This window comes from Oncorhynchus keta, unplaced genomic scaffold (genome assembly GCF_023373465.1).
Source record: "Oncorhynchus keta strain PuntledgeMale-10-30-2019 unplaced genomic scaffold, Oket_V2 Un_contig_20602_pilon_pilon, whole genome shotgun sequence".
Lineage (NCBI taxonomy): Eukaryota > Metazoa > Chordata > Actinopteri > Salmoniformes > Salmonidae > Oncorhynchus > Oncorhynchus keta.
Window position 1 is genome coordinate 17501 of NW_026282102.1, and position 22500 is coordinate 40000.

General features: G+C 48.0%; 1 protein-coding gene across 1 annotated transcript in view; it reads left to right on the forward strand.

Annotated features, from left to right (window-relative positions):
• The window catches only part of LOC127920803 (transmembrane channel-like protein 6), a gene marked incomplete at its 3' end in the record, with an annotated part of 36732 nt that overhangs the window by 2313 nt on the left and 11919 nt on the right, over window positions 1–22500 (forward strand). The window contains exon 2 of the mRNA XM_052504817.1: window positions 14742–14955. Coding sequence (XP_052360777.1) covers window positions 14834–14955 — 122 coding nt within the window. The remainder of the gene's footprint in view (window positions 1–14741; window positions 14956–22500) is intronic.

Sequence of the window (22500 nt, forward strand, 5' to 3'; positions counted from 1 at the left end):
CACCTACTCAAACCACTGATGGCATTATCATGTATAGACTTACTGGGAAAGGAAAGCAGCTACTTTGTCAGATGCACAACCGATCGCATTCAACCGAAATGAGTCTTCCACATTTACCCCAACACCTCTGAGTCAGAGAGGGGCAGGGAGCTGCCTTACTCAATGTCCACAGCTCCCGAGGAGCAGCAACACCTCTGAGTCAGAGAGGGGCAGGGAGCTGCCTTACTCAATGTCCACAGCTCCCGAGGAGCAGCAAGCACCTCTGAGTCAGAGAGGGGCAGGGAGCTGCCTTACTCAATGTCCACAGCTCCCGAGGAGTAGCAACACCTCTGAGTCAGAGAGGGGCAGGGAGCTGCCTTACTTAATGTCCACAGCTCCCGAGGAGTAGCAACACCTCTGAGTCAGAGAGGTGCAGGGAGCTGCCTTACTCAATGTCCACAGCTCCCGAGGAGCAGCAACACCTCTGAGTCAGAGAGGTGCAGGGAGCTGCCTTACTCAATGTCCACAGCTCCCGGAGTAGCAACACCTCTGAGTCAGAGGTGCAGGGAGCTGCCTTACTCAATGTCCACAGCTCCCGAGGAGCAGCATCACCTCTGAGTCAGAGGTGCAGGGAGCTGCCTTACTCAATGTCCACAGCTCCCGAGGAGCAGCATCACCTCTGAGTCAGAGAGGTGCAGGGAGCTGCCTTACTCAATGTCCACAGCTCCCGAGGAGTAGCAACACCTCGGAGTCAGAGAGGTGCAGGGAGCTGCCTTACTCAATGTCCACAGCTCCCGAGGAGTAGCAACACCTCGGAGTCAGAGAGGGGCAGGGAGCTGCCTTACTCAATGTCCACAGCTCCCGAGGAGCAGCATCACCTCTGAGTCAGAGAGGTGCAGGGAGCTGCCTTACTCAATGTCCACAGCTCCCGAGGAGCAGCATCACCTCTGAGTCAGAGAGGTGCAGGGAGCTGCCTTACTCAATGTCCACAGCTCCCGAGGAGCAGTTGTTGGAGGCTAACTGCCTCGCTCAAGGGCAGAAATACAGATTTTCCCACCTTGTCGGCTCGGCGATTCAAACCAGTGACCTTTCGTTTCCTTGCCCGGCGCTCTTAACCACTAGGCTATCTACCACCCCTACTGTAGTCTGTGGAGACCAAAGCAAACAGTTGGTGCAGCTTGTGTTTGTTTTACCTCTCTTGGTTGAATGCACCGCTGATTGTAAAACATGCTCTGGATAAGAGCGTCTGCAGAAGGACTAAGATGTAAATGTGATGCCAAATACAGGCTGTGAAGAGGAAGAGACAGGGGAATGGAGAGGAAGAGACAGGGGAATGGAAAGGTAGAGACAGGGGAATGGAGAGGAGGAGAGAGAGGAATGGAGAGGTATCTGGATAAGAGCGTCTGCTAAATGACTTAAATGTAAATGTAAATGTAGAGACAGGGGAATGGAGAGGTAGAGACAGGGGAATGGAGAGGTAGAGACAGGGGAATGGAGAGGTAGAGACAGGGGAATAGAGAGGTAGAGACAGGGGAATGGAGAGGTAGAGACAGGGGAATGGAGAGGTAGAGACAGGGGAATGGAGAGGTAGAGACAGGGGAATGGAGAGGTAGAGACAGGGGAATGGAGAGGTAGAGACAGGGGAATGGAGAGGTAGAGACAGGGGAATGGAGAGGTAGAGACAGGGAAATAGAGAGGTAGAGACAGGGAATGGAGAGGTAGAGACAGGGGAATGGAGGAGGTAGAGACAGAGGGAACAGAAAGGTAGAGACAGGGGAATGGAGAGGTAGAGACAGGGGAATGGAGAGGTAGAGACAGGGGAATGGAGAGGTAGAGACAGGGGGGAATGGAGAGGAAGAGACAGGGGAATGGAGAGGAAGAGACAGGGGAATGGAGAGGAAGAGACAGGGGAATGGAGAGGTAGAGACAGGGGGATGGAGAGGTAGAGACAGGGGAATGGAGAGGTAGAGACAGGGGGGAATGGAGAGGAAGAGACAGGGGAATGGAGAGGAAGAGACAGGGGAATGGAGAGGAAGAGACAGGGGAATGGAGAGGTAGAGACAGGGGAATGGAGAGGAAGAGACAGGGGAATGGAGAGGAAGAGACAGGGGAATGGAGAGGAAGAGACAGGGGAATGGAAAGGTAGAGACAGGGGAATGGAGAGGAGGAGAGAGAGGAATGGAGAGGTATCTGGATAAGAGCGTCTGCTAAATGACTTAAATGTAAATGTAAATGTAGAGACAGGGAATGGAGAGGTAGAGACAGGGGAATGGAGAGGTAGAGACAGGGGAATGGAGAGGTAGAGACAGGGGAATGGAGAGGAGGAGAGAGAGGAATGGAGAGGTATCTGGATAAGAGCGTTTGCTAAATGACTTAAATGTAAATGTAAATGTAGAGACAGGGGAATGGAGAGGTAGAGACAGGGGAATGGAGAGGTAGAGACAGGGGAATGGAGAGGTAGAGACAGGGGAATAGAGAGGAATGGAGAGAGACAGGGGGAATGGAGAGGTAGAGACAGGGGAATGGAGAGGAAGGAGAGAGAGGAATGGAGAGGTATCTGGATAAGAGCGTTTGCTAAATGACTTAAATGTAAATGTAAATGTAGAGACAGGGGAATGGAGAGGTAGAGACAGGGGAATGGAGAGGTAGAGACAGGGGAATGGAGAGGTAGAGACAGGGGAATAGAGAGGTAGAGACAGGGGAATGGAGAGGTAGAGACAGGGGAATGGAGAGGTAGAGACAGGGGAATGGAGAGGTAGAGACAGGGGAATGGAGAGGTAGAGACAGGGGAATGGAGAGGTAGAGACAGGGGAATGGAGAGGTAGAGACAGGGGAATGGAGAGGTAGAGACAGGGAAATAGAGAGGTAGAGACAGGGGAATGGAGAGGTAGAGACAGGGGAATGGAGAGGTAGAGACAGGGGAATAGAAAGGTAGAGACAGGGGAATGGAGAGGTAGAGACAGGGGAATGGAGAGGTAGAGACAGGGGAATGGAGAGGTAGAGACAGGGGAATGGAGAGGAAGAGAGAGAGGAATGGAGAGGTAGAGACAGGGGAATGGAGAGGTAGAGACAGGGGAATGGAGAGGAAGAGACAGGGGAATGGAGAGGAAGAGGCAGGGGAATGGAGAGGAAGAGAGAGAGGAATGAAAAGGTCGAGACAGAAGAATGGAGAGGTAGAGACAGGGGAATGGAGAGGTAGAGACAGGGGAATGGAGAGGTAGAGACAGGGGAATGGAGACAGGTAGAGACAGGGGAATGGAGAAGGAAGAGACAGGGGAATAGGAGAGGAAGAGACAGGGGGGAATGGAGAGGTAGAGACAGGGGAATGGAGAGACAGGGGTAGAGACAGGGGAATGGAGAGGTAGAGACAGGGGAATGGAGACAGGGGAATAGAGACAGGGGAATAGAGAGGTAGAGACAGGGGAATGGAGAGGTAGAGACAGGGGAATGGAGAGGAAGAGACAGGGGAATGGAGAGGTAGAGACAGGGGAATGGAGAGGAAGAGACAGGGGAATGGAGAGGAAGAGACAGGGGAATGGAGAGGAAGAGACAGGGGAATGGAGAGGTAGAGACAGGGAATGGAGAGGTAGAGACAGGGGAATGGAGAGGAAGAGACAGGGGAATGGAGAGGTAGAGACAGGGGAATGGAGAGGTAGAGACAGGGGAATGGAGAGGAAGAGACAGGGGAATGGAGAGGTAGAGACAGGGAATGAAAAGGTAGAGACAGAAGAACGGAGAGGTGGAAGAGAGGTTGTAGTTTTGGAAATATGCTTCTTCTTTCAGTCATTGATCAAAAACTACATTACCCAGAGGTTCTCGAGGCAAGTTAATAGGTACATTGGGTGTGGCCAGGTAGTCAGAGACAGATAGAGAGCGCCCCTTATTGTAACTTTCAATCCAAGAAATAGGATACAGGAAAATCACCTGATCAACAGCACACAGGTAATTTCAGGCTCTAAGTTTCATTCTTTCACCTCTCAGATCACCATTCTTCCGTTTGTATGTTTCATTGATAGGCTTCGTTTAGGCGAGAACAGACCAGGGAACATGTTGTGCAATATAAATGGTGAATACAACACACCCAGACAATCTCTCACACCTTGACCAGACTAGGCTCTGTCAATGGAGTAGGCTACTTGATTTGGCAAAATTGATGAATTCACAAAGGTTTAGGCCACCTGTATTGGAGACGTTTAACCTAAAGTAGCATCAGAAGGCTAGCCTATACGTTTGTTGACATGTTTATGAATGATAAGGTGTAAAAAAAAAAACATATCTAGAAAGGACAGTCTTCAAACTTTTCTTACCAAGGAAATGTACTGTACTGACACAGCGGTCTATGGAATTATATAGCGTGTGAAAACAAACGTTGTGGAAAGAAGGATTTCGAGCAATGAATAGGAATGTTCCATTCGGTGGAAAACTTTATTTGGGGGAACTTTGCGGTACCAACATAAAATGACAAACACACAGCGGCAGTTTTTCTTGAACTGAAATATAAACCACACGTTGAGACAGCCGGTAAACTGTTTCTCCGTAAAAGTCTACCGATTGCCCGTTACAACGTTTCAATGCGGCAGGTTAATGATATCGTCACCCCTAGAGTCGACAATGGTTCGTTGCCGCTGTTCAACATGCTGATGTATTTTGTAACAGTAGAGAGAGACGGATCGACTGCGGCGGCACGGCAGGTTTAAGCCTGAACGGGTTGCGCAAGTTACGAAGGGGTGAGTGAACCGACCGTGTGGCTGACCGTAGCTTTTTCACATTGTCTTCTCGTTTTCCTTTCCATGTATTTGCACACGGCAAAACAATCTCGAGAAACAGTTTGTCCTCTGTAGCTTCCAGGGTATTTTAACTGTTCAGTCTGACGTTTGAGTGACTGACAGGCTAAGAGTAAACCGACCGAAAAGGAAAGGCAATGCGCCATTAATAACAGAAACAAAAATGTAACAAGTGTAGGTTGTTTACGGTGCTTTGAGGTCTAACTAGGTGGACTAGTTTCGTTGTGAACTAAAACCAGCGGAAAGAGGAACCATATCGGTCGAGGTTATCAGTCAGTGCCTGTCATTCATGTCGACTGGAGGTGGGATTGCAGAGTCGGTCGGTGAATTGCAGGGCTTTGCAGAAACACGTCGCTAGTATGACCGATGTTTCAAAATTGATCGTTTGTTTTTATAGGTGAACTATAATTGGGCCAAATGTAGCCTACACCAACTTGAACGTTTACCCCGTTTTATAGCCTAACCGCTGCCTTCAACACAACAAAAATATGACGCTTTTGTCCCAAAGCCCCAGTCTCAAGACCCTACCACTCATTGTATATATTTATTCCAATGTGAAAGAGCACATGACACAGAAAGAAGACACACACACACCTTGTTTGGCTGCATAACTGGGGATAGCTTTGTGTTATAACGTTAGCTTTGTGTTATAACGTTAGCTTTGTGTTATAACGTTAGCTTTGTGTTATAACGTTAGCTTTGTGTTATAACATGCGTTTTAATCCAGGAGTAAGCTTGATCTGTGTCAGAGAAACCAGTCCATTGTGTTCAGGGCCAACATCAGTTCATCTTACTGCTACTTCCACAGTGAATTCAATGCTCTGGGGTGGGGTTTCCCCTAAGTACAGATCCAGGATCAGCGTTCCCTCCCCCAATCCTAACCTTAACCATTAGTGGGGACAATGCTAACCTGACCCAAGATGAGAAACTTCCACAGAGAGGCGTCAATAGGAACTGTATCTATGCAGGACTTGACCTCCTGTAAGACTATACGTTGTGTATTGTTTGTGGGCCTTCATCACCCCGGGACCCCAAGTTTAGTTGTCTTGGCCTAGTGACAGTTGACTGCAGAATCCTGGTCTGTTCCGTTGCCGTGACAACACGGGGAGAGCTGTAGCACAACAGGGCAGTGTAATTACAGTGCTGTGTGTCAGTCTGTGTAATTACTTCCATGTTTCCACTTTCTCCTCTACCTTTTACTCCCCTTCCATCTTCTCACATTAGGCCCATTCTCTCCTCTCTTCTTTGTTCCATTCACACGGTTATCTGGGGTGCCTCGCTGTTGATTTAATTTTCCTGTCCGTTCCCTCAACTGAGTGACAACACAATGCACTGAAGAACAAGAGGGCCTTGCTCCTGCCTACAGCACTATCATTCTAGTTATGTGCTTCTGGTACAGCAGTCCTGAACGTGTTTCTGTTCTGTGTGCTGATTCTGTTTCCTTTCTGTGTCTGTCTCTCTCTCTCTCTGTGCCTCTTTCACGCTCTCTGTGTCCCTCTCTCTCTCTCTCTCTCTCTCTCTCTCTCTCTCTCTCTCTCTCTCTGTGTGTCTCTGTCTCTCTCTGTCTCTCTCTCTCTGAGTCTCTGTCTCTCCCTCTCTGTCTCTCTCTCTCTGTCTCTGTGTCTCTGTCTCTCTCTCTCTCTCTCTCTGTTTGTGTGTTTCTCTCTCTGTGTTTCTCTCTCTGTGTGTTTCTCTCTCTCTCTCTCTCTCTCTCTGTTTGTGTGTCACTCTCTCTCTCTCTCTCTGTGTCTCTCTCTCTGTTTGTCTCTCTCTGTCTCTCTCCTCTGTGTGTCTCTCTCTCCTCTGTTAGTTTTACTGTTGTGTGAACTGATTATCAGTCAGCCGTTAACTGCCAGACTGACAAAATTCCCTTCTACCCTGTCAGTCCCACCCCTCTTTTGAACCTCTTACACCCTCTGCTCCCCTCTCCCCTCCCCCTGCTCCCCTCTCCCCCTCCCCTGCTACCCTCTCCCTCTCCCCCTGCTCCCTCTCCCCCTCCTCCTCCCTCCCTACTCCTGCTCCCCTTTCCCCCTCCTCCTCCCTCCCTCCCGCTGCTCCCCTCTCCCCCTCCTCCTGCTCCTCCCTCCCTACCCCTGCTCCCCTTTCCCCCTCCCTCCTCCTCCCTCCCTCCGCTGCTCCCCTCTCCCCCTCCTCCTCCCTCCCTCCCGCTGCTCCCCTCTCCCCCTCCCCCTGCTCCCCTCTCCACCTGCCTCCTCCTGCTCCCCTCTCCCTCTCCTCCACCCTCCCCCTCCTCCCCCCCCCCTGCTCCAGCCGGAACATAATTGCAAATCATTTGTATACTGCAAATTGACCGAAGAAGCCCAAACAGATGTTTGACTAACACATAATCATTTCAACCCTTGCTTGTATTTGTATATCAACACATCTCTTTTGTGTGTGGGATTACATGGGAACACATCTCTCTCTTGTGATTACATGGGAACACATCTCTCTCTTGTGATTACATGGGAACACATCTCTCTCTTGTGATTACATGGGAACACATCTCTCTCTTGTGCGTGGGATTACATGGGAACACATCTCTCTCTTGGGATTACATGGGAACACATCTCTCTCTTGGGATTACATGGGAACACATCTCTCTCTTGGGATTACATGGGAACACATCTCTCTATTGGGATTACATGGGAACACATCTCTCTCTTGGGATTACATGGGAACACATCTCTCTATTGGGATTACATGGGAACACATCTCTCTCTTGTGCGTGGGATTACATGGGAACACATCTCTCTCTTGGGATTACATGGGAACACATCTCTCTTGTGTGTGGGATTACATGGGAACACATCTCTCTCTTGTGATTACATGGGAACACATCTCTCTCTTGGGATTACATGGGAACACATCTCTCTATTGGGATTACATGGGAACACATCTCTCTCTTGGGATTACATGGGAACACATCTCTCTATTGGGATTACATGGGAACACATCTCTCTCTTGTGTGTGGGATTACATGGGAACACATCTCTCTTGTGTGTGGGATTACATGGGAACACATCTCTCTATTGGGATTACATGGGAACACATCTCTCTTGTGTGTGGGATTACATGGGAACACATCTCTCTATTGGGATTACATGGGAACACATCTCTCTATTGGGATTACATGGGAACACATCTCTCTCTTGGGATTACATGGGAACACATCTCTCTCTTGGGATTACATGGGAACACATCTCTCTCTTGGGATTACATGGGAACACATCTCTCTCTTGGGATTACATGGGAACACATCTCTCTATTGGGATTACATGGGAACACATCTCTCTCTTGTGTGTGGGATTACATGGGAACACATCTCTCTCTTGTGTGTGGGATTACATGGGAACACATCTCTCTATTGGGATTACATGGGAACACATCTCTCTCTTTGTGTGGGATTACATGGGAACACATCTCTCTATTGGGATTACATGGGAACACATCTCTCTCTTGTGATTACATGGGAACACATCTCTCTCTTGGGATTACATGGGAACACATCTCTCTATTGGGATTACATGGGAACACATCTCTCTTGTGTGTGGGATTACATGGGAACACATCTCTCTCTTGTGTGTGGGATTACATGGGAACACATCTCTCTATTGGGATTACATGGGAACACATCTCTCTCTTGGGATTACATGGGAACACATCTCTCTCTTGGGATTACATGGGAACACATCTCTCTCTTGGGATTACATGGGAACACATCTCTCTCTTGTGTGTGGGATTACATGGGAACACATCTCTCTCTTGGGATTACATGGGAACACATCTCTCTCTTGTGATTACATGGGAACACATCTCTCTCTTGGGATTACATGGGAACACATCTCTCTATTGGGATTACATGGGAACACATCTCTCTCTTGGGATTACATGGGAACACATCTCTCTCTTGGGATTACATGGGAACACATCTCTCTCTTGGGATTACATGGGAACACATCTCTCTCTTGTGATTACATGGGAACACATCTCTCTATTGGGATTACATGGGAACACATCTCTCTCTTGTGTGTGGGATTACATGGGAACACATTTCTTAGATGAAAATCACTTGGAGTTGATTTCCTGGTGTTTCTACAGTCTTTAATGTCCAACAATGAACACGTAAAAAAATATATAAATATATATAAATATATATAAATATATAACTTTGTATTATTTTACTTGGGGGTCTAAATATCACCGCCGGCCCCGGGGCCTCCAGGAACCCTGCCCTGGGCCTTTATAGTTTCACCTTTCCATACTGTTTCTCCTCCACAGCAACTTTAACATTTATAAAATATTGTGTAAGTATATTAGTGTTGTGTAAGTATGCTGTATTGTTAATCTGCCGTTGTGTTAGACAGTGCAGTAAATGTGTTTTCACTGACAGGCCAGCTGACTTGCTTTGTTTGGCTGTACTACAGACATACTTTGACCTGGAGACAGACAATGTTCAGGGGTTGTTGACAGTGTCACACACACACACACACACGCACACGCACACACGCACAAACACACACACAGAGAAAAGGGACATGGGTTCTGGTCTAAAGTAGTGCACTATATAGGGAATAGGGCTCTGGTCTAAAGTAGTGCACTATAGGGAATAGGGCTCTGGTCTAAAGTAGTGCACTATATAGGGAATAGGGCTCTGGTCTAAAGTAGTGCACTATATAGGGAATAGGGCTATGGTCAAAAGTAGTGCACTATAGGGAATGGGGCTCTGGTCTAAAGTAGTGCACTATATAGGGAATAGGGCTCTGGTCAAAAGTAGTGCACTATATAGGGAATAGGGCTCTGGTCTAAAGTAGTGCACTATATAGGGAATAGGGCTCTGGTCAAAAGTAGTGCACTATATAGGGGATAGGGTGTCATTTGGGACTTGTCTCTGTGAAAAGACCAGCAGTCTGACAATATGCCCTAGGAGAGTGAGAGGGAGGACAGAAGGAGGGAGGACAGAAGGAGGGAGGACCGAAGGAGGGAGGACCGAAGGAGGAGGACAGAAGGAGGGAGGACAGAAGGAGGGAGGACAGAAGGAGGGAGGACAGAAGGAGGGAGGACCGAAGGAGGGAGGACAGAGGGACGGAGGACAGAAGGAGGGAGGACAGAAGGAGGGAGGACAGAGGGAGGGAGGACAGAGGGAGGGAGGACAGAAGGAGGACAGAGGTGCAGAAAGATAGTCAGTAATTGGAGACTTGGAGCAATGACAGAGTTGGAGATAATGGAACGTGAGAGAGAGAGAATGTGGAGAGAAAGAGAGGAGAGAGAGAGAGAATGTGGAGAGAGAGAGAGAGACAGAGGGAGAGAAAGAAAGAGAGGGAGAGAATGTGGAGAGAAAGACAGGGAGAGAAAGCAAGAGAGGGAGAGAATGTGGAGAGAAAGAGAGGAGAGAGAATGTGGGAGAGAGAGAGAGAGACAGAGGTAGAGTGAGAGAATGTGGAGAGAAAGAGAGAGAGGAGAGAAAGAAAGAGAGGGAGAGAATGTGGAGAGAATGTGGAGAGAAAGAGAGAGAGAGAGAGGGAAAGAAAGTGAGAGAAAGTGAGAGAGGGAGAGAATGTGGAGAGAAAGAGAGAGAGGGAGAGAAAGAAAGAGGGAGAGAATGTGGAGAGAAAGTGAGAGAGGGAAAGAAAGTGAGAGAGAGAGACAGAGGAGAGAAAAGAGAGAGGGGAGAATGTAGAGAGAGAGGGAGAGAAAGAAAGAGAGGGAGAGAATGTGGAGAGAAGAGAGAGAGGGAGAGACAGAAAGAGTGGGAGAGAATGTGGAGAGAAAGAGAGAGGGAGAGAGAGAAAGAGGGAGAGAATGTGGAGAGAAAGAGAGAGAAGGAGAGAAAGAAAGAGAGGGAGAGAATGTGGAGAGAAAGTGAGAGAAAGTGAAAGAGGGAGAGAATGTGAGAGAGAAAGTGAGAGAGGGAGAGAATGTCAGAGAGGGACACTCGAGGGGGACGCTGTGAGATAATATGGTTATGGATTTGAACGGACTCAAAAGCACAGCCAAGACAATAGAGATTTGGAGAGAAAAGCTCAACGAAAGAGAGCAAGTTAGAGAGAGAGGGACTGAGAGACTGAGAGAGAGAGAGAGAGAGAGAGCGGGGACTGAGAGTGAGAGAGGACTGAGAGTGAGCGGGAGTGAGAGGGACTGAGCGTGAGAGAGGGACTGAGCGTGAGAGAGGGACTGAGCGTGAGAGAGGACTGTGAGTGAGAGAGAGGGACTGTGAGTGAGAGAGGGACTGAGCGAGAGAGAGAGAGGGACTGAGAGGGTCTGTAGGAGAAAGAGAGAACATCTATGATAGAAAGATAAGGAGCGAGCGGAGACAGAATAAAGACTATTGAGAGTCTAGACAGGATGTGTAGAATGAACATGTTGAATCCATTCACTTCCACAGTGCAGTCATATCTGCCCTCAGCTGTCTGCCTCTGATGAGGTCATCACGGAGGAGTTGTCTGTGCCAGGAAAAGAACCATGGAAATCCACACACACACACACACACACACACACACACACACACACACACACACACACACACACACACACACACACACACACACACACACACACACACACACACACACACACACACACACACACACACACACACACACACACACACACACACACACACACACATAGGGCCCTGTAAAATCAGCGTTGCGGACGGACTCATGTGTGTGTGTCTCTACATTTTTGTGGCCATTAGCAATGATGATAGTGATAGCCTCTCCCTTGCCTACGTAGCTGCAGCCCACTCCCCTGCCTACGTAGCTGCAGCCCACTCCCCTGCCTACGTAGCTGCAGCCCACTCCCCTGCCTACATAGCTGCATCCCTGTCCCAGTAGACTGTCCCTGTCCCAACAGACTGTCCCAGCAGACTGTCCCTGTCCCAGCAGACTGTCCCTGTCCCAGTAGACTGTCCCTTTCCCAGCAGACTCTCCCTGTCCCAGTAGACTGTCCCTTCCCAGCAGACTCTCCCTGTCCCAGTAGACTGTCCCTGTCCCAACAGACTGTCCCTGTCCCAGTAGACTGTCCCTCTCCCAGTAGACTGTCCCTGTCCCAGTAGACTGTCCCTCTCCCAGTAGACTTTCCCTTTCCCAGCAGACCTTCCTGTCCCAGCAGACTGTCCATTTCCCAGTAGACTGTCCCTGTCCCAGCAGACTGTCCCTGTCCCAGTAGACTGTCCCTTCCCAGCAGACTCTCCCTGTCCCAGTAGACTGTCCCTGTCCCAACAGACTGTCCCTGTCCCAGTAGACTGTCCCTCTCCCAGTAGACTGTCCCTTTCCCAGTAGACTGTCCCTTTCCCAGCAGACCTTCCCTGTCCCAGCAGACTGTCCATTTCCCAGTAGACTGTCCCTGTCCCAGCAGACTGTCCCAGTAGACAGTCCCTGTCCCAGTAGACTGTCCCTGTCCCAGTAGACTGTCCCTCTCCCAGTAGACTGTCCCTGTCCCAACAGACTGTCCCAGTAGACTGTCCCTTTCCCAGCAGACCTGTCCATTTCCCAGTAGACTGTCCCTCTCCCAGTAGACTCTCTCTGTCCCAACAGACTGTCCCACTAGACTGTCCCTTTTCCAGCAGACCTTCCCTGTCCCAGCAGACTGTCCTGTCCAAGTAGACTGTCCCTGTCCCAGCAGACTGTCCCAGTAGACAGTCCCTTTCCCAGTAGACTGGCCCCGTCCCAGTAGACTGTCCCTTTCCCAGTAGACTGCCCCTGTCCCAGCAGACTGTCCCAGTAGACTGTCCCTTTCCCAGTAGACTGTCCCTTTCCCAGCAGACTGACCCTGTCCCAGTAGACTGTCCCTTTCCCAGTAGACTGTCCCTTTCCCAGTAGACTGTCCCTTTCCCAGTAGACTGTCCCTTTCCCAGCAGACCCACCCTGTCCCAGTAGACTGTCCCTTTCCCAGCAGACCCACCCTGTCCCAGTAGACTGTTAAACTAGACATTGGGCAGATACCGATGTCGGCATGTTTAGCTGATATCGTCTGATTCCGATATGTTCACCGATATATCATTCATCCCTGGTGTATTGGCCTGGTATGATGTAGTATTCATTCATCCCTGGTGTATTGGCCTGGTATGATGTAGTATTCATTCATCCCTGGTGTATTGGCCTGGTATGATGTAGTATTCATTCATCCCTGGTCTATTGGCCTGGTATGATGTAGTATTCATTCATCCCTGGTCTAATAGCCTGGTATGATGTAGTATTCATTCATCCCTGGTCTATTGGCCTGGTATGATGTAGTATTCATTCATCCCTGGTCTATTGGCCTGGTATGATGTAGTATTCATTCATCCCTGGTCTATTGGCCTGGTATGATGTAGTATTCATTCATCCCTGGTCTATTGGCCTGGTATGATGTAGTATTCATTCATCCCTGGTCTATTGGCCTGGTATGATGTAGTATTCATTATTGGTCTATTGGCCTGGTATGATGTAGTATTCATTCATCCCTGGTCTATTGGCCTGGTATGATGTAGTATTCATTCATCCCTGGTCTATTGGCCTGGTATGATGTAGTATTCATTCATCCCTGGTCTATTGGCCTGGTATGATGTAGTATTCATTCATCCCTGGTCTATTGGGTATGATGTAGTATTCATTCATCCCTGGTCTATTGGCCTGGTATGATGTAGTATTCATTCATCCCTGGTCTATTGGCCTGGTATGATGTAGTATTCATTCATCCCTGGTCTATTGGCCTGGTATGATGTAGTATTCATTCATCCCTGGTCTATTGGCCTGGTATGATGTAGTATTCATTCATCCCTGGTCATTCATTGGCCTGGTATGATGTAGTATTCATTCATCCCTGGTCTATTGGCCTGGTATGATGTAGTATTCATTCATCCCTGGTCTATTGGCCTGGTATGATGTAGTATTCATTCATCCCTGGTCTATTGGCCTGGTATGATGTAGTATTCATTCATCCCTGGTCATCCCTGGTCTATTGGCCTGGTATGATGTAGTATTCATTCATCCCTGGTCTATTGGCCTGGTATGATGGTATGATGTAGTATTCATTCATCCCTGGTCTATTGGCCTGGTGATGTAGTATTCATTCATCCCTGGTCTATTGGCCTGGTATGATGTAGTATTCATTCATCCCTGGTCTATTGGCCTGGTATGATGTAGTATTCATTCATCCCTGGTCTATTGGCCTGGTATGATGTAGTATTCATTCATCCCTGGTCTATTGGCCTGGTATGATGTAGTATTCATTCATCCCTGGTCTATTGGCCTGGTATGATGTATTCATTCATCCCTGGTCTATTGGCCTGGTATGATTCATTCATCCCTGGTCTATTGGCCTGGTATGATGTAGTATTCATTCATCCCTGGTCTATTGGCCTGGTATGATGTAGTATTCATTCATCCCTGGTCTATTGGCCTGGTATGATGCCTAGTATGATTCATTTCATCCCTGGTGTAGTATTCATTCATCCCTGGTCTATTGGCCTGGTATGATGTAGTATTCATTCATCCCTGGTCTATTGGCCTGGTATGATGTAGTATTCATTCATCCCTGGTCTATTGGCCTGGTATGATGTAGTATTCATTCATCCCTGGTCTATTGGCCTGGTATGATGTAGTATTCATTCATCCCTGGTCTATTGGCCTGGTATGATGTAGTATTCATTCATCCCTGGTCTATTGGCCTGGTATGATGTAGTATTCATTTATTCCTTGTCTATGGGCCTGGTATGATGTAGTACTGTATTCAAACACTTCCCTGGTGAAACACACACACCAACTGCTGCTGCTATGTTTTGTTGGTATGATAAAGAACTGCTTTAACGTGTGTGTGTGTGTGTGTGTGTGTGTGTGTGTGTGTGTGTGTGTGTGTGTGTGTGTGTGTGTGTGTGTGTGTGTGTGTGTGTGTGTGTGTGTGTGTGCTACTAGAAGACAAGCTGAAACATGGAAAGAGAGACCTTCAAACACCACACCTTATGATTCCTAACATTCCTCTCTATCTCTCTCTCAGGGGGTTTTTGCAACACTATGCTAGGAGAGTGGAGAGGCGGGACTAAGCAGACAAGTGTGTGACCCTTCTCTGTGATTGGTGGACAGAGATTGATGGTTGACAGACGGACGGATAAAGAGAACGAGACAGACAGCAGAGAGGGAGACGGGGAGAGAGAGATGGCTCACAGTGTCAACTTTGACCTGACTGCTGAACACATGGAGGCTGGCCTGGAGTGAGTATTAATACACTATATCAGTGGAGGCTGGCCTGGAGTGAGTATCAATACTCTATATCAGTGGAGGCTGGCCTGGAGTGAGTATTAATACACTATATCAGTGGAGGCTGGCCTGGGTGAGTATTAATACACTATATCAGTGGAGGCTGGCCTGGAGTGAGTATTAATACACTATATCAGTGGAGGCTGGCCTGGAGTGAGTATTAATACACTATATCAGTGGAGGCTGGCCTGGGTGAGTATCAATACACTATATCAGTGGAGGCTGGCCTGGAGTGAGTATTAATATACTATATCAGTGGAGGCTGGCCTGGGTGAGTATTAATACACTATATCAGTGGAGGCTGGCCTGGAGTGAGTATTAATACACTATATCAGTGGAGGCTGGCCTGGAGTGAGTATTAATACACTATATCAGTGGAGGCTGGCCTGGAGTGAGTATTAATACACTATATCAGTGGAGGCTGGCCTGGAGTGAGTATTAATACACTATATCAGTGGAGGCTGGCCTGGAGTGAGTATTAATACACTATATCAGTGGAGGCTGGCCTGGAGTGAGTATTAATACACTATATCAGTGGAGGCTGGCCTGGAGTTAGTATTAATACACTATATCAGTGGAGGCTGGCCTGGAGTGAGTATTAATACACTATATCAGTGGAGGCTGGCCTGGAGTGAGTATTAATACACTATATCAGTGGAGGCTGGCCTGGAGTTAGTATTAATACACTATATCAGTGGAGGCTGGCCTGGAGTGAGTATTAATACACTATATCAGTGGAGGCTGGCCTGGAGTGAGTATTAATACACTATATCAGTGGAGGCTGGCCTGGAGTGAGTATTAATACACTATATCAGTGGAGGCTGGCCTGGAGTGAGTATTAATACACTATATCAGTGGAGGCTGGCCTGGAGTGAGTATTAATACACTATATCAGTGGAGGCTGGCCTGGAGTGAGTATTAATACACTATATCAGTGGAGGCTGGCCTGGAGTGAGTATTAATACACTATATCAGTGGAGGCTGGCCTGGAGTGAGTATTAATACACTATATCAGTGGAGGCTGGCCTGGAGTGAGTATTAATACACTATATCAGTGGAGGCTGGCCTGGAGTGAGTATTAATACACTATATCAGTGGAGGCTGGCCTGGAGTGAGTATTAATACACTATATCAGTGGAGGCTGGCCTGGAGTGAGTATTAATACACTATATCAGGGGAGGCTGGCCTGGAGTGAGTATTAATACACTATATCAGTGGAGGCTGGCCTGGAGTGAGTATTAATACACTATATCAGTGGAGGCTGGCCTGGAGTGAGTATTAATACACTATATCAGTGGAGGCTGGCCTGGAGTGAGTATTAATACACTATATCAGTGGAGGCTGGCCTGGAGTGAGTATTAATACACTATATCAGTGGAGGCTGGCCTGGAGTGAGTATTAATACACTATATCAGTGGAGGCTGGCCTGGAGTGAGTATTAATACACTATATCAGTGGAGGCTGGCCTGGAGTGAGTATTAATACACTATATCAGTGGAGGCTGGCCTGGAGTGAGTATTAATACACTATATCAGTGGAGGCTGGCCTGGAGTGAGTATTAATACACTATATCAGTGGAGGCTGGCCTGGAGTGAGTATTAATACACTATATCAGTGGAGGCTGGCCTGGAGTGAGTATTAATACACTATATCAGTGGAGGCTGGCCTGGAGTGAGTATTAATACACTATATCAGGGAGGCTGGCCTGGAGTGAGTATTAATACACTATATCAGTGGAGGCTGGCCTGGAGTGAGTATTAATACACTATATCAGTGGAGGCTGGCCTGGAGTGAGTATTAATACACTATATCAGTGGAGGCTGGCCTGGAGTGAGTATTAATACACTATATCAGTGGAGGCTGGCCTGGAGTGAGTATTAATACACTATATCAGTGGAGGCTGGCCTGGAGTGAGTTTTAATACACTATATCAGTGGAGGCTGGCCTGGAGTGAGTATTAATACACTATATCAGGGGAGGCTGGCCTGGAGTGAGTATTAATACACTATATCAGTGGAGGCTGGCCTGGAGTGAGTATTAATACACTATATCAGTGGAGGCTGGCCTGGAGTGAGTATTAATACACTGGAGGCTGCTGGGGGAGGACGGCTCATAATAATGTCTGGGATGGATTGAATGGATTGAATGGTATGAGACGCGTTGCATTTCCCATGTGTCTGATGTCGTTCCATTCTCTCCATTCCATCCATTATTATGAGCCGTTATCCCCTCAGCAGCCTCCACTGATATAGTGTATTGATACTCTCTCCATTCCATCCATTATTATGAGCCGTTATCCCCTCAGCAGCCTCCACTGATATAGTGTATTGATACTCTCTCCATTCCATCCATTATTATGAGCCGTCCTCCCCAGCAGCCTCCACTGATATAGTGTATTGATACTCACTCCATTCCATCCATTATTATGCGCCATTCTCCCTCAGCAGCCTCCACTGATATAGTGTATTGATACTCACTCCATTCCATCCATTATTATGCGCCATTCTCCCTCAGCAGCCTCCACTGATATAGTGTATTGATACTCACTCCATTCCATCCATCATTATGCGCCATTCTCCCCTCAGCAGCCTCCACTGATATAGTGTATTGATACTCACTCCATTCCATCCATCATTATGCGCCATTCTCCCCTCAGCAGCCTCCACTGATATAGTGTATTGATACTCACTCCATTCCATCCATCATTATGCGCCATTCTCCCCTCAGCAGCCTCCACTGATATAGTGTATTGATACTCTCTCCATTCCATCCATTATTATGAGCCGTCCTCCCCCAGCAGCCTCCACTGATATAGTGTATTGATACTCTCTCCATTCCATCCATTATTATGAGCCGTCCTCCCCAGCAGCCTCCACTGATATAGTGTATTGATACTCACTCCATTCCATCCATTATTATGCGCCATTCTCCCTCAGCAGCCTCCACTGATATAGTGTATTGATACTCACTCCATTCCATCCATTATTATGCGCCATTCTCCCCTCAGCAGCCTCCACTGATATAGTGTATTGATACTCACTCCATTCCATCCATCATTATGCGCCATTCTCCCTCAGCAGCCTCCACTGATATAGTGTATTGATACTCACTCCATTCCATCCATCATTATGCGCCATTCTCCCCTCAGCAGCCTCCACTGATATAGTGTATTGATACTCACTCCATTCCATCCATCATTATGCGCCATTCTCCCCTCAGCAGCCTCCACTGGACTACAGCAACAACATTCTGCCTCCTCCACCTCCTTCCACATTTCCTCTCTGTCCTTTCTTCATCCTCCTCTCCGAGAACAAACTCATATCGATCTACTTCTCCCTCCTATGGAGAGGTCCTGAGGTAAAAAAACGACCGTTTGTGTTCCAGTCTGTTATCTGTGTTGAGCCTGGAGAGAGAGGAGGGGCTTCACTCTCTGTTTGATGTGTTGAGCCTGGAGAGAGAGGAGGGGTATCACTCTCTGTTTGATGTGTTGAGCCTGGAGAGAGAGGAGGGGCTTCACTCTCTGTTTGATGTGTTGAGCCTGGAGAGAGAGGAGGGGCTTCACTCTCTGTTTGATGTGTTGAGCCTGGAGAGAGAGGAGGGGCTTCACTCTCTGTTTGATGTGTTGAGCCTGGAGAGAGAGGAGGGGCTTCACTCTCTGTTTGATGTGTTGAGCCTGGAGAGAGAGGAGGGGCTTCACTCTCTGTTTGATGTGTTGAGCCTGGAGAGAGAGGAGGGGCTTCACTCTCTGTTTGATGTGCTGAGCCTGGAGAGAGAGGAGGGGCTTCACTCTCTGTTTGATGTTGAGCCTGGAGAGAGAGGAGGGGCTTCACTCTCTGTTATCTGTGTTGAGCCTGGAGAGAGAGGAAGGGCTTCACTCTCTGTTATCTGTGTTGAGCCTGGAGAGAGAGGAGGGGCTTCACTCTCTGTTTGATGTGTTGAGCCTGAGAGAGAGGAGGGGCTTCACTCTCTGTTTGATGTGTTGAGCCTGGAGAGAGAGGAGGGGCTTCACTCTCTGTTTGATGTGTTGAGCCTGGAGAGAGAGGAGGGGCTTCACTCTCTGTTTGATGTGTTGAGCCTGGAGAGAGAGGAGGGCTTCACTCTCTGTTTGATGTGTTGAGCCTGGAGAGAGAGGAGGGGCTTCACTCTCTGTTTGATGTGCTGAGCCTGGAGAGAGAGAGGAGGGGCTTCACTCTCTGTTTGATGTGTTGAGCCTGGAGAGAGAGGAGGGGCTTCACTCTCTGTTTGATGTGCTGAGCCTGGAGAGAGAGGAGGGGCTTCACTCTCTGTTTGATGTGTTGAGCCTGGAGAGAGAGGAGGGGCTTCACTCTCTGTTTGATGTGCTGAGCCTGGAGAGAGAGGAGGGGCTTCACTCTCTGTTTGATGTGTTGAGCCTGGAGAGAGAGGAGGGGCTTCACTCTCGGTTTGATGTGTTGAGCCTGGAGAGAGAGGAGGGGCTTCACTCTCTGTTTGATGTGTTGAGCCTGGAGAGAGAGGAGGGGCTTCACTCTCTGTTTGATGTGTTGAGCCTGGAGAGAGAGGAGGGGCTTCACTCTCTGTTTGATGTGCTACTGGCTTCCCAATGTGTCTGTCACTCTCTGTTTGATGTGCTACTGGCTTCCCAATGTCTCTGTCTCTCTCTGTTTGATGTGCTACTGGCTTCCCAATGTCTCTGTCTCTCTCTGTTTGATGTGCTACTGGCTTCCCAATGTGTCTGTCTCTCTCTGTTTGATGTGCTACTGGCTTCCCAATGTCTCTGTCTCTCTCTGTTTGATGTGCTACTGGCTTCCCAATGTCTCTGTCTCTCTCTGTTTGATGTGCTACTGGCTTCCCAATGTGTCTGTCTCTCTCTGTTTGATGTGCTACTGGCTTCCCAATGTGTCTGTCTCTCTCTGTTTGATGTGCTACTGGCTTCCCAATGTGTCTGTCTCTCTCTGTTTGATGTGCTACTGGCTTCCCAATGTGTCTGTCTCTCTCTGTTTGATGTGCTACTGGCTTCCCAATGTCTCTGTCTCTCTCTGTTTGATGTGCTACTGGCTTCCCAATGTCTCTGTCTCTCTCTGCCACTCTCTGTTTGATGTGCTACTGGCTTCCCAATGTGTCTGTCTCTCTCTGTTTGATGTGCTACTGGCTTCCCAATGTGTCTGTCTCTCTCTGTTTGATGTGCTACTGGCTTCCCAATGTCTCTGTCTCTCTCTGTTTGATGTGCTACTGGCTTCCCAATGTCTCTGTCTCTCTCTGTTTGATGTGCTACTGGCTTCCCAATGTCTCTGTCTCTCTCTGTTTGATGTGCTACTGGCTTCCCAATGTGTCTGTCTCTCTCTGTTTGATGTGCTACTGGCTTCCCAATGTGTCTGTCTCTCTCTGTTTGATGTGCTACTGGCTTCCCAATGTGTCTGTCTCTCTCTGTTTGATGTGCTACTGGCTTCCCAATGTGTCTGTCTCTCTCTGTTTGATGTGCTACTGGCTTCCCAATGTCTCTGTCTCTCTCTGTCTCTCTCTGTTTGATGTGCTACTGGCTTCCCAATGTGTCTGTCTCTCTCTGTTTGATGTGCTACTGGCTTCCCAATGTGTCTGTCTCTCTCTGTTTGATGTGCTACTGGCTTCCCAATGTGTCTGTCTCTCTCTGTTTGATGTGCTACTGGCTTCCCAATGTGTCTGTCTCTCTCTGTTTGATGTGCTACTGGCTTCTCAATGTGTCTGTCACTCTCTGTTTGATGTGCTACTGGCTTCCCAATGTGTCTGTCTCTCTCTGTTTGATGTGCTACTGGCTTCCCAATGTGTCTGTCTCTCTCTGTTTGATGTGCTACTGGCTTCCCAATGTGTCTGTCTCTCTCTGTTTGATGTGCTACTGGCTTCCCAATGTCTCTGTCTCTCTCTGTTTGATGTGCTACTGGCTTCCCAATGTGTCTGTCTCTCTCTGTTTGATGTGCTACTGGCTTCCCAATGTGTCTGTCTCTCTCTGTTTGATGTGCTACTGGCTTCCCAATGTGTCTGTCTCTCTCTGTTTGATGTGCTACTGGCTTCCCAATGTGTCTGTCTCTCTCTGTTTGATGTGCTACTGGCTTCCCAATGTGTCTGTCTCTCTCTGTTTGATGTGCTACTGGCTTCCCAATGTGTCTGTCTCCCTCTGTTTGATGTGCTACTGGCTTCCCAATGTGTCTGTCTCTCTCTGTTTGATGTGCTACTGGCTTCCCAATGTGTCTGTCTCTCTCTGTTTGATGTGCTACTGGCTTCCCAATGTGTCTGTCTCTCTCTGTTTGATGTGCTACTGGCTTCCCAATGTGTCTGTCTCTCTCTGTTTGATGTTCTGGTAAACAGAAGAGGATTAAAATAAGACAATGACAGGGTTAACTGTCTGTTTGATGTTCTGGTAAACAGAAGAGGATTAAAATAAGACAATGACAGGGTTAACTGTCTGTTTGATGTTCTGGTAAACAGAAGAGGATTAAAATAAGACAATGACAGGGTTAACTCTCTGTTTGATGTTCTGGTAAACAGAAGAGGGTTAAAATAAGACAATGACAGGGTTAACTCTCTGTTTGATGTTCTGGTAAACAGAAGAGGGTTAAAATAAGACAATGACAGGGTTAACTGTCTGTTTGATGTTCTGGTAAACAGAAGAGGGTTAAAATACGACAATGACAGGGTTAACTGTCTGTTTGATGTTCTTTGAGGCCCAATTCTGCACAGTACCAGTATCCAGCCAGACCCATTGTTCTCACAGAACAGACTGACTGTGTTTGTTGGACTGTTTGACTAGTCTTTGTGTGTGTGTGTGTGTGTGTGTGTGTGTGTGTGTGTGTGTGTGTGTGTGTGTGTGTGTGTGTGTGTGTGTGTGTGTGTGTGTTGTATTTACTGAGGAGAATTTTATGAGTGACTCACTTCCTGTGGTGTTCAGCTTTTGTTCCCTGGGGAACAAAAGGCTTGTGATTGTGGTTCCTTTCAAATATGGTGTTAACAGGCCATGAATTATGAGACATGAAGAGTTGTCAAGGTGGCTGAAGCCCAGTGGTGAGGAGTGTTTACACTGTGGCGGTGAACACTGGTTACTGGTTAGGGGTGTGTTTGTCTGAACACTGGTTACTGGTTAGGGGTGTGTTTGTCTGAACACTGGTTACTGGTTAGGGTGTGTTTGTCTGAACACTGGTTACTGGTTAGGGGTGTGTTTGTCTGAACACTGGGGTGTGTTTGTCTGAACACTGGTTACTGGTTAGGGGTGTGTTTGTCTGAACACTGGTTACTGGTTAGGGGTGTGTTTGTCTGAACACTGGTTACTGGTTAGGGGTGTGTTTGTCTGAACACTGGTTACTGGTTAGGGGTGTGTTTGTCTGAACACTGGTTACTGGTTAGGGGTGTGTTTGTCTGAACACTGGTTACTGGTTAGGGGTGTGTTTGTCTGAACACTGGTTAGGGGTGTGTTTGTCTGAACACTGGTTACTGGTTAGGGGTGTGTTTGTCTGAACACTGGTTACTGGTTAGGGGTGTGTTTGTCTGAACAC